This window comes from Lissotriton helveticus, chromosome 8 (genome assembly GCF_964261635.1).
Source record: "Lissotriton helveticus chromosome 8, aLisHel1.1, whole genome shotgun sequence".
Lineage (NCBI taxonomy): Eukaryota > Metazoa > Chordata > Amphibia > Caudata > Salamandridae > Lissotriton > Lissotriton helveticus.
Window position 1 is genome coordinate 161004366 of NC_136069.1, and position 16117 is coordinate 161020482.

Here is a 16117-nt window from a genome sequence, read left to right on the forward strand (position 1 = left end):
GATCCCCAATCATCCTCTGGGAGGACCTCTTGTCTCTTGGAATAACGCAGGTTTAGAATCTTCTTTTATAATGCATTGATCCATAAAGTAATTTTATAGGGTCAAGTTATTATGGAGTTATTATGGTGCGAATAGAAGGATGTGAATAATAAAAAAAACTTGCTGCCCGCTATGAATGAAGAGGCACTGTTTATAAATATTCCTTAAGAAATAGCTCTTGAGAAGATTGAATTATACCAGCAGTCATTTTTAACAACAGATAATATTATATAGTAGGTGCATGAATGATATTTTCTTAATTTGAAACTGAATGCCCGTGGAACTGAAAACATGCCCAATAAAGTCTGAATCGGCGTTCCCTGGATATACATAGGTTGTTAAGTATTGATCAAAAAGGAATCAACTTGCTGGATTTAGGAACAAAGGTAATGGATGAAATACTTTTTTCATGACGACAAAAAACACAGACGAGAAAAACATTCCTCAGTACAAAAGCTTCCATCCCTGGAGATTGAAGGATGATGGACATGGACAGAAGATTTCTTTAAATGTGCTGAAAAATTAACCAAAAATAATCAAATTATCTGAAAGAGGTCATTCTAGTGGGGTAATACAAAAAGATCGCTAAAAAATGCATGGTACACACCCCTCGAGACACTTAACACCAAGAGACAATACTACATAGGTGTATATAAATAACCACTTACAACCGGGCAAGAACTGAGTTAAAAAAGATTCTGAATATACATTGGAATATTATTGAAGCCTTACCGGGCCAAAATGCAAAACAATTTTCACAATAAAAAAAATCTGAATTTGAAAGACAAAATTGTAGATTCGGGGATGACCCACAATTGAGATATATTACAGGAGCTTTAGGACTATCATCATTAATTGTGCTCCATATATGTAGCACCTGTGTGGTCTGCCAATAAACAATTACAGGCACAAAATTCACATATAACAATTATGGTAACTAACAAAAACATTTCAAAGTGCAACACAAAAAATGTAGTGTATGTAATATTGTGTCCATACAATTTGGCATATGTAGGAAAAAATTGCTAACAGAGCATAAAGAGGAATCAACCGCAAACCTCCAAAATTAGGTCTAGCTCCCTGAGTTCAACACTTTCAAGAAAAGGAATATATTGAGAATGATTTTAGATTTAGTATACTGGACATCATTCAAAATGGTAAAGGTTATTCATTGGAGAGCGCATTACTGGGAAGAGAAGCAAGAATGATCAAACTTATCAATACAGGTGAAAATGGACTATATTAAACCCCAGAATTATAAAATTTAATATACGTCACACTAAATGTGATACTGCTTCACCAGCTACCCACTGGGGACAAAACGGGCATTGTCAAACAAAGGAACCTGGTGTCAAAGAGAAGATAGTCCACGCAAAGGTGAGTGGCACTACAGCCAACAAGAATAAACGAGTTATGACTTCACGTAACAAAAGGGGTCCAGACCTATTAGAAATTAAAAGTTAAAACAAACAGAACAAATAGATTTCTCCCTGTGCCAACCGAAGGACAAAAAGCAACAAATAAAAAAGCAATATGGAGGGCGAAGAGTGATCACAAGTACACAGTGACTGGGCTAGGTCTTCTCTTGCAATCACCATTTCCTCTGAGTAATAAATTGTTTATTTTTACAGTATATTCAGAAATATGGAGGCGAAGAGTGATCACAAGTACACAGTGACTAGGCTAGGTCTTCTCTTGCAATCACCATTTCCTCTGAGTAATAAATTGTTTATTTTTACAGTATATTCAGAAATTAAAAAATTAAAAATACCCTTTCCTTTAATCAAAAAGGAGCTCCTTCTAGTATGGATCCTTCATAAGACGGGGACTAAGTAGATTTAGAGTGATGGTGTACAAACTAATTAATGTGCTTCATATTCCAATTGACAGGGATTGATAAAGAGAATCTTATTTTCTGATGAAGGTGCCAGAAATTAATATGTGCTATCCGTGAGGTCGAAATGCAAGAATCAATATAATCTTGCGGAGTGACCAAAGGACTTCTGAATGACTAGTATCCCTCCAATTTTAAAGACCAATCTGCATTTTAACAGATCACAAGCACCCATAGCAGGGAATAAGACTTTCATAGATTAATGAAAACCATTTCTAGGGAAAGTATATGAACCATCGATAAAGTAGTCCTCTTCCAATAAAAACATTAATGAATTTTAATATATATTTTTTATTTTTAAAGTGTCACATTAACACTGAGGTGTTTTACATAGAACCAGTTTACATAAGTATGTCAAGGAACACCAATATACGAGTGGAGGGGAGAGAAGCTGGGGGTGAAGCGACAGTAAAATTGATATTCTCGCTAGTGTTGGTAAGCTCTGCTAAATTTGCTTTATGCACGTCTTTCCTGTGGCTGTCTGAATATCTGTTGACGTTTCTTAGTAGAGCCTGTTGAGTACACCACATAAGCGCTTCCTATTTGTAGGCATAATCCTAGTTTGCCCAGCACTTATGTGGATTCTAAACTCATTCAGACATGTTCATTGAGCTCTCCAGAAAAATTTGAATAAGCTGTCGCAAAGTAATCAAATTTAGTTAGTGGTTTATGCTTTTAGCCAATGGGTGAAACACATAAGCATGTTGGACAAAAAGCTCTGTGTTAATGTGAAAAAAGTACATTGAAAACATGACATGTCCAAAGCCACTCCATGAACTCCTATTTTCCATGGGTAAAAATTTGAAATTTGTCATCAAAAAATCTGAAAGATGGTAAATTGTATTTCGTGAAAGGATTGATAAATATTGGTTAATATCGACAGTGCCACAGATGTCGAAGCATATCAGATTCTTAAATGCTTGGGGCTTGGCACTATGATGACCTTGGCAGAGGAGGATCTTCTGGTTGATTGGAGCCCTCCTCAGCAAGTCATTGTAATTTGGATTAAGGTGGCAGTTTACTCCTATGTTGGAAAATAGGGCTCCTTGACAGACTGAGGGGACGCTTCTATTATCTTTGAGAAATCAAGAGAAATATGCAGAAAAAGGCCTCCTCAAGCAAGTAAAAGAATGTGAGCACATGCAACAGAGGATAATCATTAATGACCCTCAAGGAAAGTGTGCTTAAATACCGGAAACTGATCTCCGACGATTGTATAGAAACCTTTTCGGACCAGCTGAAACTGATCTGGACTACAAACCGGAACTGACACCATGAAACAGGTGTCAAAATTGACCCCGAAGAGATCATAAAAGACTGGTTTGGGGATAGACCCTGGTCAGGATCCTGGGAGGCTCACACTTGAGATCCTTACAACCCATACTGTATTTCAACTCACGTGAAGAGGAATTAGATGAGACGGAGAAGAGTCACTTTGCAGTTTGCAAACAGAGCTTGCAACTAGCAATCACACATATCAAACACTGTCCACGACACTGCAAGTTTTGTTTGGTCCCAAGGCTATAATCTTTTGAAAGTTCAAGCTAACTGGGTTTGGGTAAGAAGTGACACCTGTTTCCACTGTATAGTGGAATGGGTGCAATCTCCATGACATCGGCTCTCCGCTCTCACAGACATAAACGCCTCGCATGATCTCTGAATGTCTAAAACACCATCATTCAGGATACTCGCATATAATGTTTGGGGACTAAGCAAACCACAAAGCGGTTGAGTATACTGGGGAACATAGAAAATCAGGGGCGGACATCTACCTCCTACAAAAGACACACCTTCTGAGATCAGAGCAGCATAGACAATGGTCAAGGAACAATCTCACACAATACCATGGATCAGTTGCCACTATCGGGGATAGCTATTCTACCTCAGGCCAATCACCGGTGTCGGAGCCGAACACATCTAAATCCCAATATTTGTTCCCCCCAATATTCTACTAAACATATCAGGATACAGGATCTGCAATTGTTCTAGTGGTTAGAGACTACACTCCTCATCAGGAAAAATACAATTCAGCTGAGTTAAACAAAATGTAATATTATGTCGCATAAGGGTCTGAGGTTTAGACCAAAAAATAGAATAATAGAATATTTAATACGGTGCAGCAGCAGGAATGCACAGATTGCAATGGAGCACCAATATAGAAGTACAGATAAAATGCAGAATCATAAAACCATAACATCCCTAGTTAGGCATAATCTAAGCAAAAAGTGTCAGACTCATGAAGAGCACTGACAGCATATCAAGTCACCTACGAGGAAAATTGCAAAATAAATCCCTTGAAAGACAGAATCCCAGAGGTTTTATAGACAAATCGCTTAAGCTATAAATGGATTCTGCACATTCAGCATGGTGTGATCATGGTTAGGGATTCATTTAGCAAATCAGAAACAACAATGAAATAATTAAAAACAAGGCAATTATTTAGCACCCATGTTAAGAGACATCTTCCACTTGCCTCCCGAGCAACTGTACTCTGGAGATGTATATTGCAAATGAAATATTTCGTAGACAATGGCTCATTGAACCAGCATCATCAAGTCTACAGCAGAACTTTCAGCGGAAGTCTTTGAAAATGATACTTTGGGTACATCATGGAAGCTTCATTCAAAATGCACACTTTCTAATAAATGTTGTAAATTGCTAATATATTGATGTAATTGACTTGATTGCGACTTTGTAACAAGGGGAGAGATATAGTTCTGCACCTGAATACTGATTGGGAGGAGGATTGAGCAAGAGAAGGTAAACACAAGAAGCTGCATCCACTTTACTATTTTGGCATACTAAAAAAGCATTTGTAATGCAATAGGTCTCGCATTTACGCGAGTTTGAGCTATTGGCATTGTAAATGGCAATGCCTTTTATTTATGATTTGGTTTTTAAAACATACATAAAAGGCCTTGTCAGTGGTGTATAAATCAATGCCACAGCAGCACCCTGACCTGGCATAGGCAACTGCAGTAAGTATCTGGAAATGTACTCAAACAACAAGGCATACCTAGCAACACATAGCGACAACAGTAGTAAAAGATCACATCTGGCAATAGACGAAACCTCTACAACAAATCTGGTAGTACACCACTGTAACAGGGATCATACACACCCTAGCAAGAAACAGCATGTAGCATCTAGCAATGAACCCCAACACCAGGGAACAGCACACCAGATCCAGCAATGCACTCAATGACGAGTAACAGCACCATGAATCTGGCAACCCACAGCAGTGTACAACAGCAAGCAACAGTCCTAGCAATCAGTGTTCTAATTGCATAAAAAAAACTGGGAACTGTGATACTGCTTGCAAGGGGGTGGGGTGAGTGAGCGTGTGGGCGTGCCTAAAAACCAAAATATTCTTTAACTTTTTTCGGTCTTTCACCTTCCGTTAAGTACATATAAAATAACACACAGTGAAAATGAATATTAAATGCAAGTTATGTTAATCAGTGGGAAATGCACTATCATACATTACAAAACCTCTATTCGTTGGTGCAGTAAAGAATAGTGACTTGTCTACGTTTAGTGCTAGGAGGTCCCAGTCTTTGACAGGGAGCACTGTGAACATATAAGTCATTGTTTTAAACTTACAGTACACATAGTATAAGATAGGTGGCTACAAAATTCGCAAAAAGGTTTAAGATAAAGTGTTTCCAAAAGAAATAAAAAAAAATCGCACTGTATGGAGTGCATTTTTTTTATACCTGTTTTTTTAAAGCACACACTTCACAGCTTAGCTGGCAGTGAGGCTGAAGTCGGAGTGTCACTGCACTACTGAGCTAACAGAAGAAAGAGAAGATCAGAGAGCCGCATCTGCCGTCATTAGACACTGCAGTGCCACCAACCTCCCCAAACCAGTTACACAACTGTTCACCTCCAACACAAACATGGCATCCTTAATAATATTCTTCAGACTTGACCCCGCACAACCCCATTAATAATGTAATTGCACCAGTAGTCATCTGACACACATCAGTATTGTCGGCTTTTGCCTAAAAGACCCCCAAAACAGGACTACCACCAATGTGCTCAACACTAATACACCAGCAGAGTGGCAATAGTGGCTGCCCATCTTTCTACCAACAGAGACAGGGGCTGAAGACATTAGAACCTAGAAGCCTGGGTTCTAATCCCAGCTTCGGGACTTGGTCAAAAATCAAGTGTATCTCATCAAATTATTTTAACTTACGTGTATTTGTAAAGCTCACGTTCACCCTTGGGTATCTTGGCGCTGAATAACAGATGTTTATTGTTACCCAACTCAATGGTACTCATTTTATCGACCTGAGATGAATGAAAGGCTGAGTGGACCCGCAGGAATTTGAACCTGTGACCATGAGGTCGAACACAGGCCCCTGCAGTGGACGCTTTAGCCCACTGAGCCAGCAGACCCGACTTACTCTGACTCAAATGACGACTATGGTATATTGCCTCTAAGCACTGTAGGGGTTTAGGTACCAACATGCCATAGTCCCAAGGATTACAATAGAGGCAGGAGTTTCTTTTTCCTCCCTGTTTGAGTGTCTTCAGTAGTGTGAGCATGGTTAACGTGCTGTGTAAAACAGATGGATGCAGCTATGTAAAGATGCCTCATGTCCTGCAACCAACTACTTAAAAATGTAATGCCTCAACACATACTGGTTTCTGTTGTAAGATGTCAACGACTCAATGCACAAAATATTATTCTAAGTAGAGCACGTCATATTTGAGATACTAGTCAAATTGAGTTCTGGAATAGCGTGCTACTATTTACAAAGCGCTTCGACGCCTCGTCAAGGGTTGTAAGCGCTATATAAATAAAATGGCAATCTATGTTCTCTCTAAATCACACTGCTGCTCCTTGGAGCCAGGACAGCCCTTAATTAAATACTGAGGACAGAGCATGTATTGTGTGCACACTTCTCTGCTTTCTTTGATCAATGCTCGATGACAGGAGATCCAAATACTACGTCTCCAGTATGTCTTCTTTATCCCTCCAGTGTGTCCTCATCTAGCCAAAGCCTCACAGTCATCTTCTAGAGCCTCATCACCTCGACCAGGCATACACAGCCCCTTCACTGTGATCTTTCTGATCCTGTGGCATGGGCTCGTCGCGACAATTGTTTCAAGGAGATCCACAAAGCGGGCACATTTTCCACTGTGGTCGCAGCAAGGAAAGACCCTTCGCACCTGCTTCAGGGTGATCTCCTTGCATACACTCACAAGGGATCTAGTGTGACATCATACTATCCATGGGTGTCCCCAGACCTCTTCCACAATGCCCTCTCATCACCCAGGCCTTTACACCATGCTGCAACTCCTGACGTCATTCGCATTCTGTGCTCTGACATCCCACAAGGATGTGTATTCACTGCTCATGTGGTGCTCTATCTAGAGCTCCTGACACCATTCATCCAGCACTGGTGCTTCTGAGACCACATCTGGGCACAGACTGATGCTGCTCAGAGTCAAGGCTGAGGGTCTCAACAGCCAGCACCTGGAGCCCCTGGCAGGGAAGTCTTCACCCACCTGCCAACACAGAACGGCTGCATCTGACACCCCGAAAAGGACGCACCTCATCTCGCGTATCTGTGGCTCCTGACATTCCAGGGGTGTGACCACGATACACTAGTGTTCCTGGCACCAGACATGGAGTGCTGATGAGATAACCTGATACTCCTACTATCACTATACACCTGCCGTCCATAAAACATCAGGGTTACTTCTATCAACAAGGCAAGGTCCCTACCAACCTACATATCGTACTCCTGACACCCAAGAACCAATGTTCCTGCCACACCAATACTTCAGCACCTCACATTCAGAGGCGGATGCACACCTTGCATCACGTGGCTCTGAAACACCAATGCTGAGGCCTTTAACACACTTCCTGGCACCCCAAAGATGGTGCACCTCAAAACATACCGGTGATCTCGACAGCCCGCATATGCAGCCGTGTAGATCCCATATCTGATTCCCTCTGCACACCATATGTGGCCTGGTGAACTTAACTCCTGGGTCGGCCCATTCACACCAACTGAGACTCATCCAAACACCAATGCTCTAAACATTCCAATGATCTCACTCTCTGGCTGAGCAGCAGGGAAGAAAACATCAATTGGAAGGATGCATTATACCAAACAGTAGGATACAACACATTTATTTATTTATTACATTTATAAAGCGCCTGACTCATCCCACATGGGGTATCTCCGCGCTAAGGATACCCAATACACTTTGTCAAAGGAAGGCACATATCTCCTCAATTGCTGGCAGGTAAGCAAAAACCACTGGGCTTATTGGATCACATGTTGGCATCAACTTCAGAAATATAGCTCAATTGCCTCTGGCATTTACTTGCACAAGAAAAGGTAGCAAATGAGGTAGTTACTCTAATTTAACAAAATATGGGATCCCCTCCTGAAATATCTGAAAAATGAGAGAGGCCTGTGCTGCCTCATCAGACTACGTGCCCTGGGCCTGTTGGATAATGGGAAATATATGCTGACAAGGATGTAAGCATGCGCACAGCAGAGATTGGGCGGGGAGGATTACGACTCAAATGGACTGCATTTTAAACTGGTGGTCAAACGAGAAAGGAGAATTTAGAATGGGAGGGGAGCTGATGTTTACAGGTTCTAGACGAGTATGTCTGTCTGCAGGTTTGTACCTTCGAAAAACCAAATAAAAAACTATTGAGACCTAAACACAGTGCAGATGAGTGGCTTCATCTGTTAAGAATCTCCTCCATGATACTCTTTAGAACTCTACCTACCCCGAACAGGTATGCAGTAACTGCAGCATTACATGGTCCCCAGCAGCAAGGTAAACTCATGACCTCACACTAATGGTCTACATGATGCAATCCGTCTGTTAATCCGTGAAGTGCAGAATTTTGTTCCATCACTCCCTATTGTTATAACAATATTTGACTGTATTTCTCCCTTTTATTTATTGGATCTATTTAGGGATCACAGGAGAGACCATACTATGATAATCGTGGCTATCAACCAGAGCACATCAACCCTTACACATATCCAGTGGACCGAAACCTGTATGTGGCGTACCCACCTCCAACGGCGTACCCTTCCTCATTGCCTCACTACATACCAAGGGTTTCTGCTAACGACTGCGTGCCAGTAGCGGAGGACCCAAAGCCAGGCAAATGCTGCTCACCAAGTATGTACCTTACGTTTCTGTATTTCGGCGTCATTCTGGGATACATGGTTGTTTATGCTTGACCAGGGTCCAGCACCCACACTTACCTTTGTATTCACCAATGGTGAGTTGAGCTATCATACTCAGCTCTTGTCGGTAGGATGCAATTAACATTGTAGAATTGATGATTTTCTTAGTCATTAAAAGCTATTTTACGAATGCACGCTTCAGGGAAGAAGCGAAGACCGATATGGGCCAGCCCTTATAGTCTTGTTTAATCTTTAAATGTTTTTTTCTGAATCAGCAATTAAAGTATGCAAAAGCTCAATTTCTTGGTTTTCTTAATTCAGTTCATAAATGTTAGGGCCCTGTTAAGTTCAAAAAGTGTATATACTCATTTGTCTAATTGAATTGTTGTGTTCTTTTCAGATGTTAATCTTTGGCCAACACTGAGCCAATCACAAACCTAGATATATGAATAATAATAATACAGACAATTTCATTTCCGCACAAAGTGTGATATGTCTCTAATGAAAAGATATTTATCAAATCATTGGGTAGCTTTAATGTAGGACATTGTTTGGGTTGTTGTGCCTGTTCTCTTTTGGCAATAAGAGAATTTAAAATCGGTACAGGAGCAGTTAGTTGTGGTGGACAAGACAACAATGTTAGGGTGAACCTGCAGGTTGATGTCCTGCTATTAGTGATTTATTATCAGAAGGACCAAATGGTTGGTTGCCTCAAGACTCCACTCACCCATAAATGGGACAGAGCTCTGTACCCTATGTACTACTTCAACCTTCTCTTTGTACGTTCTCCTCACACTTTCTCTTTTTCCTCTTCCATCAACTCAACTCTTGAGTCCTCAAACCTCCTGGACATTACTTTCCTTTGTATTCCCTTTATTCCACCTAGGAGGTAAGCCCTAGTTCATGTTTGAAAATTTGGACTCTCAATCATGGCTGTCCGCTTTCTGTCAATTTTGTGCTTGAATTGTACCTCATACCTTACATTTCTTTAGGCCTGCTTCCTAGAGCAATTACATTCTTTGCTCCAAAATCATCACTGGCTCCAGTTCCTATTGCTACAGTGTAACATTATTTTCGTAGTCCACATCTTGCTTCAAGGTGGGAATTATAAAAAAAATACCTAGCGGACCTTTGTAGCCGTGCAAGCTCCAGCTCGGCAACAAAGTTGTAGTTTTTCCAACTTAAGGACTCTTGAGACATTCTTCTGTAACTCCTGTTGCGAGAATGACAAAGTGGTTTTTGGAAAGGGTTGGCTTTTCACCAAGAAGATTAAGGATCTGCCCAAGAGTTTACTGTGCCTCTGACTGCAAGAACCATCTCCAAGTGCTGTTGCCAATTACTCAGCAAAACAATGCACTAAAGATAACTTACAGGATGCGTATTCTGCCCTTACCGCAATTTCTGGCGGTTTTGCGACCAAAAGCTCTGTTTTGAGCCTCTATTGGTGAAGAAGATGTGGATGCATTCCTGGTTCAATTTCTGTTTTCCTTTGTGCAGTTTTGTACTGACCAGGGCAACACAACTGTAAGAAATCAGGTTATTGGTTGGGGGGTTGGTAACCCAAGTCAAGCAACAACCACAATCCTTGTTAATGTGAACCATAAAAGTCACAAATGTAACCTCTGCTTAACCCTCTGGTAGGTTGGCACAAAAGCGGTCAGGCTGAACTTAGAGGCTACGCGTAAAGTATTTAATAAGCAATCACCACTCGTCCACCCTCCCCCTCACGAGCGGGGTCCCCCAGGGATCATCTCTAAGCCCTACGCTTTTTAATGCTTATATGGCCCCCCTTGAAGACGTGGTGACACCCTTCGGCATCAAAATAGTGAGTTACGCGGATGACACACAGCTGGTCGTCTCCCTATCCCAACTAGACGACCACCCAGACAATTTGGCAAATTGCCTTACGAAAATCTATGGCTGGATGTGTGAATCATCACTCAAATTAAACGGGTCGAAGACCGAAGTGATGCTCATGGGAAAGCAATGGGTGACCATCCCCCCATCAGCCTGGCCAGACGTGTTCGGGGAAATTCCCACCCCGAAAAAAGAAATTAAAACCCTAGGAGTCTGGCTAGAACCCGAGCTCTCAAAGAAAACACAAGCGGCCAAAACTGCAGGAACCTGTTTTGGGCTTATGCGCACCACCCGCAAGATTCTTCCCCTACTCCCGCCCACCTCCAGAAAACTCCTAGTCCAAGGGCTAATACTGTCACGGTTGGACTACAGTAACATGGTTTACCTGGGTGCCCCAGAGGCCACCTTGGCTAAAATACAACGAACACAGAACGCTGCAGCCTGACTACTCATGAACCTTCCCTCCAGAGTGTCAGCTAAACCTGCCATCAAAGCCCTGCACTGGCTCCCGGTGCGTCAAAGGGTGGAATTCAAAGCCAAGTGCACGGCTTACAAACTGATTAATGGAGCTGGCCCCCCGATTCTCAGCGACCTGGTAACTCCTTATATAGCTCCCAGATCCCTGCGGTCCGAGAATGAACATCTAGCCAACATCCCCAAATTTAAAAAGACACGCACTGGAGGCCGACGCTTCTCTGTGAAAGCTCCCACCGGATGGAACTCACTCCCCCGTACCCTCAGACTGGAACCCAGCTATCTTATTTTTAGAAAAAAATTGAAAACACTTCTATTTCCGAAATAACGTCCCCCCCTTTTCTTTTTTTCTCCTCCATCTCATCTGGATATCAAAATCATTACAGCGCGGGGATGCCTTCGGGTCACCAGGCGCTCTACAAGTCGTTAAAATAAATAAATAAAAATAAATAAATAAGCGAAATTTCACCAAACAAATTAAAACCAATCATTAAAGCTGGAGTTATGAATTTCAAAAGTTTTATTGGAAAATAATGCCTAAAAGATCAAAGCCCCAATTGCGGGGACCTGGTCATGCAAAACCAGGTTAAAGTCGAAGTAAAGGCTAAACACGATGGACTATGGGTTGAATACACGAGCTGGATTTGACCGGTCTCGGCTTACCTTCAGGCTTAGAAGAAGTTTTGAAGTAAAGCCCCCAAGAAGGTAAAGTTCAGCAGGGCATGGCTGCCAGAGGTGTCTGAGGACGCTATGGCGTAATCGGAGAGGCGCTTGACAGAGTCGCAGTGAAGAATTCTACCTTCGGTCTTTGTCACTTTTTTGGAAGTTTAAAATCTCCAGTAGGACAAAGCTGCAAGTGGTAGCCGACGGGGACTCCACAAGGCCAAATGCCTACGTTGAGAGGTCCAGCTGAACAGGATTTGCTGCTGCGGAGAGGAATTTAAAGGAAGCCACTGTGGAGCCGGGCCTTCCGACTATGCACCTCAGGCGGATTCACTGACAAGTAAGTCTCGGTCTTCTGTCAGTTCTCAGGCCACTTTTTGGTGGAAAGTTTTCTATGTGCCAAGTTTTAGAGTTGGGCAGGAGCAGTACCACCAACACAACATAAGGTCCAGGCGCTGCAGGCACCTTATGGTGTTAACTTGGGGGGTAACAGCTCACTCCAGCAGAGGCCAATTGCAGGGCTCAAGCTGTTTGGAACTTATGTACCTGTAGCACACACGGAGGCCAGCCAACTATCCCTTGGAGTCCCTTTGGTAGTCCTCGCTTCAAGGAGATGGTATAGTTGTCCTTCAGGCAGAAAGGGAGGCCTCTAGCAGCTGAGAATCCTCTGGTAGCAGCATGGCAGTATTGCGGGGGTCCAGACTGTACTTCTGAAGTCTTCCACAGGTTCGGGAGTGTAATGAAGAGGTGTTCTGAGTGTCCAATTTTTTTCCATGGTAACAGACTTTAAAGTTGGGGAATTTCCTATGCCACCTCCACATCTGGTTTGGAAAGTTATTCCTTTCTCCTACCAAGGCTACAAGAATTCCGGGGTGACAAAAGGATGGTGTCAGGTTCTTTTGTGTATGTGCTGGAGTCAACCCCTTAAAGTGTAAAGTGGGGCAGGAAAAAGCTCTGCCCTCAGCCATTCTCCCAGGATGGCCCACACTACCAACACACTAGCCCCCTTTGTCTCACTGGCTGAGAGGAATACACAAAGCCCAGCAGCAGACCCATTCATAGTCACGTGACCCATGACAGAGGCCTAAATCCATTGTTTTCTTTCTCCTTATGTCATTCCAGTTTAAACCCAGCCATATGCAAATCAGTCTTGATCCTGCTCCCCATTGGAACAGTTCAGACCTACCTGCCAGTCCAGGTTCTCCAGGAACAAAACAAGGCCTTGTAGTCTTGGCAGGGGAAAATAAGGGGTGCTACCCTAAAGCCAATCCCAGTGCTTCTTTGCAGTCCAGGGAGGACTTGGCTTGGTAGTTCGGGCAGGACTATTCCCATGAGGAGCAGGGTCAAGACTCATTTGCATGTGGCTGAGTTCAAACTGGGGTGGCATGGTGTGCAAAAGACAAATGGATTTATCCCAGATCTTTAGACTGGGGTTAATGTTTGAGACATTCAGTATTCTGTCAATTATTTGTTGTCGAACAACATTTTGCCCCAAGTGGGATGGGTATGCCCAGACATGGGTGCCTTGCTCACTGTGCCACTGGATTCAAGGTATCCTGGCTGATTAAGGGTGTTACTCCGAAACTGGTCCCAGTATGCCTGTTTCCGTTCCAGGGAGGACTCGGCTTGGCAGGTCGGGCTTGACTGTTCCCATGAGGGGCAGGGTCAAGACTGATTTGCATTTGGCTGGGTCAAAACTGGGATGTTTTAGTGAGCAAAAGAACGATCATTTTAACCCAGATTTTTTGACTGGAGGTGCATGTTTTTAATGTCCCAAGTTTTAGGGTTAGGCAGGAGCAGTACCACCAACACTATAACCAAAGTTCAAGGCCCTGAGGGCACCCCTTTAGGGGTAAGGGCTCACTCCAGCAGAGGCCAAGTACAGGGCTCAAGGTGTTTGGAGCTTGTTATATTCCTGTATTCATTCAGTGTTCCGTCCATCATTTGTTGCCACTGAACTTTCTAAAAGGGGCATTTTCAGAATTGTGACTTAAAATATGACCACTAAAGAGGATTCTATATTACAACTAATTTGAGCCCAAACATTACATTTCTCCCTGCTCCCAATCATACCTTATCACTTAACAAATGTAATCAGGAAACCCAATGTTATCCAATAGGAGAAATAGACCTTACAATAGTGAAAAGAAATGTAGGAGTTTTTCACTACCAGGAAATGTAAAACTTAAACGTGCATTCCTTACTTTGAAAATACACTGCACCCTGCCCTATGGCATGTATGTGATGTAGTACCCAATGTTTTCTTCTGAGAAAGGTAGGCCTTGAAGTAGTGAAAAAAGAATTGAATCGTTTTTTTACTACCAGAACATGTAAAACTTAAAAGTACATGCCAGTTTTTTAAATACATTGCTCATTGCCCTCTGGGCTATTTAGGGCCTATCCCATTAAAAAGGAAGGTTTGGGCCTCGCAAAAGTTTTATTTTGCCAGATAAAAATGGCAGTTTACAACTGCACACACAGGCTGCAATGTCATGTCAGAGACCTGTTCAAAAAGACTACATAAGTGAGAAGCACAATCAGTGTCTCAGGCCCACTAGTAGAAAGAGCGCAGAGTCCTAAAATCCAGCCAAAACAGGTTCAGAGAACTGGAGAGTGTAGGCAGTAAGTATGGGAATGACCATACAGAAAGGGCCACCTGCAACACATATACTAAGACAGCAAACATAAATGCTTGATTTCACCTAGCCCATTTTATATTCTAGTCTTGTACAGAAAATATACCACTTCTCCTCCTAATAGTCCCCACCCCAGAAGATTCTCAAGATGTCAAGAAAACAATTTGGGAATAATTTGGGAAAATCTAAACCACCAACTTTAAAGGGAAGTTGAACTTGGTGTCTGTGGATTTCCAACAATGTACAGGTGGGCGTGGACCCATGCCAATGAGTTATGGGTTGCCTCTAGTCTCATCCTTATAGGGTTTAGAAAAATGATCAACTGGATTAAAGAAAAGGGACCTGAATATGGTTCATTGTTATGTTATGTTATGTTAAAGTTATTTTTTAGAGCGCACTTACACCAGACGGTTTCATGGCGCTATGAGCGGGGGGGTGGCAGACACCAGGAGTGAAGGTTAATGGACAGATAGTGCGTTACTCATAGGCCTGGCAGAACAGTAGAGTTTTCAGGCGGGATCTGAAATGGATGTAGGAAGTAGTGGATCTAAGTTCCAGAGAAAGTGAATTCCAACAGGAGGGGGCAAGAAAAGAGAATCAGACCTCCGTGTTTCTTGCGAATGAATGTGGGGGTTGTAAGTAGAGCCAGGTGGGAGGAACGAAGATTACGAGAGGGAAGATAGCGGTGAAGCAAGGAAGAAATAAAGGCTGGACCGAGGCCGGCCAGTGCTTTAAAAGGGATGCAGTCTAGTTTAAATTCACAGCGTTTGGCCACTGGGAGCCAATGACGGCTTTAAAGCAGGGGGCGGACATGATGGTGTCTAGGTTGATGAAAAATGAGCCTAGCAGCCTGATTTTGTACCAGCTGCAGACGACGGAGCTGGTAGACGGGGATGCCAACGTAAAGTGAGTTGGCGTAATCATTACGGGAGATAACCAGGGCCAGGAGAGCCAGGGTTAGGGCCTCCGTAGTTAAAAATCGGGAGATCTTACAAATTCTTCGGAGGTGGAAAAAGCAGGAAGATACCACTGCGCTAATCTGGGACTTCATGGAAAGATCTTTACAAATTATGACTCCCAGGCTTTTTGCAGAGTCAACAGGGCAGGGAGGGGCGCCAAGGCGAGGGGGCCAGAAGTTAGAATTCCACGGAATAGAGGTGCCTCCGGTCAAGATAAGCTCAGTCTTATCAGGATTGAGTTTTAGGTGATTGGCCTCTATCCAATTACTGATGAGGCACATGGTGGACTGGAAATTATAAATTGAGTGATCCGAGGAGTCAATGTCGAAGACTAGCTGAATGTCATCTGCATAGTTAAAAGCAGTGACCTTGTTTCCGCGTAGGGACCGAATGAGGGGAGTCAAGTACAAGTTAAAA

At 42.8% G+C, this 16117-nt stretch overlaps 1 protein-coding gene across 2 annotated transcripts in view; it reads left to right on the forward strand.

Moving 5' to 3' along the window:
• TMPRSS2 (transmembrane serine protease 2) overlaps positions 1 to 16117 on the forward strand; it is a 341947-nt gene that overhangs the window by 152589 nt on the left and 173241 nt on the right. For both annotated transcript variants that reach the window (XM_078656813.1, XM_078656814.1), the window contains one exon: positions 8893 to 9103. In XM_078656813.1, coding sequence (XP_078512939.1) covers positions 8893 to 9103 — 211 coding nt within the window. The remainder of the gene's footprint in view (positions 1 to 8892; positions 9104 to 16117) is intronic.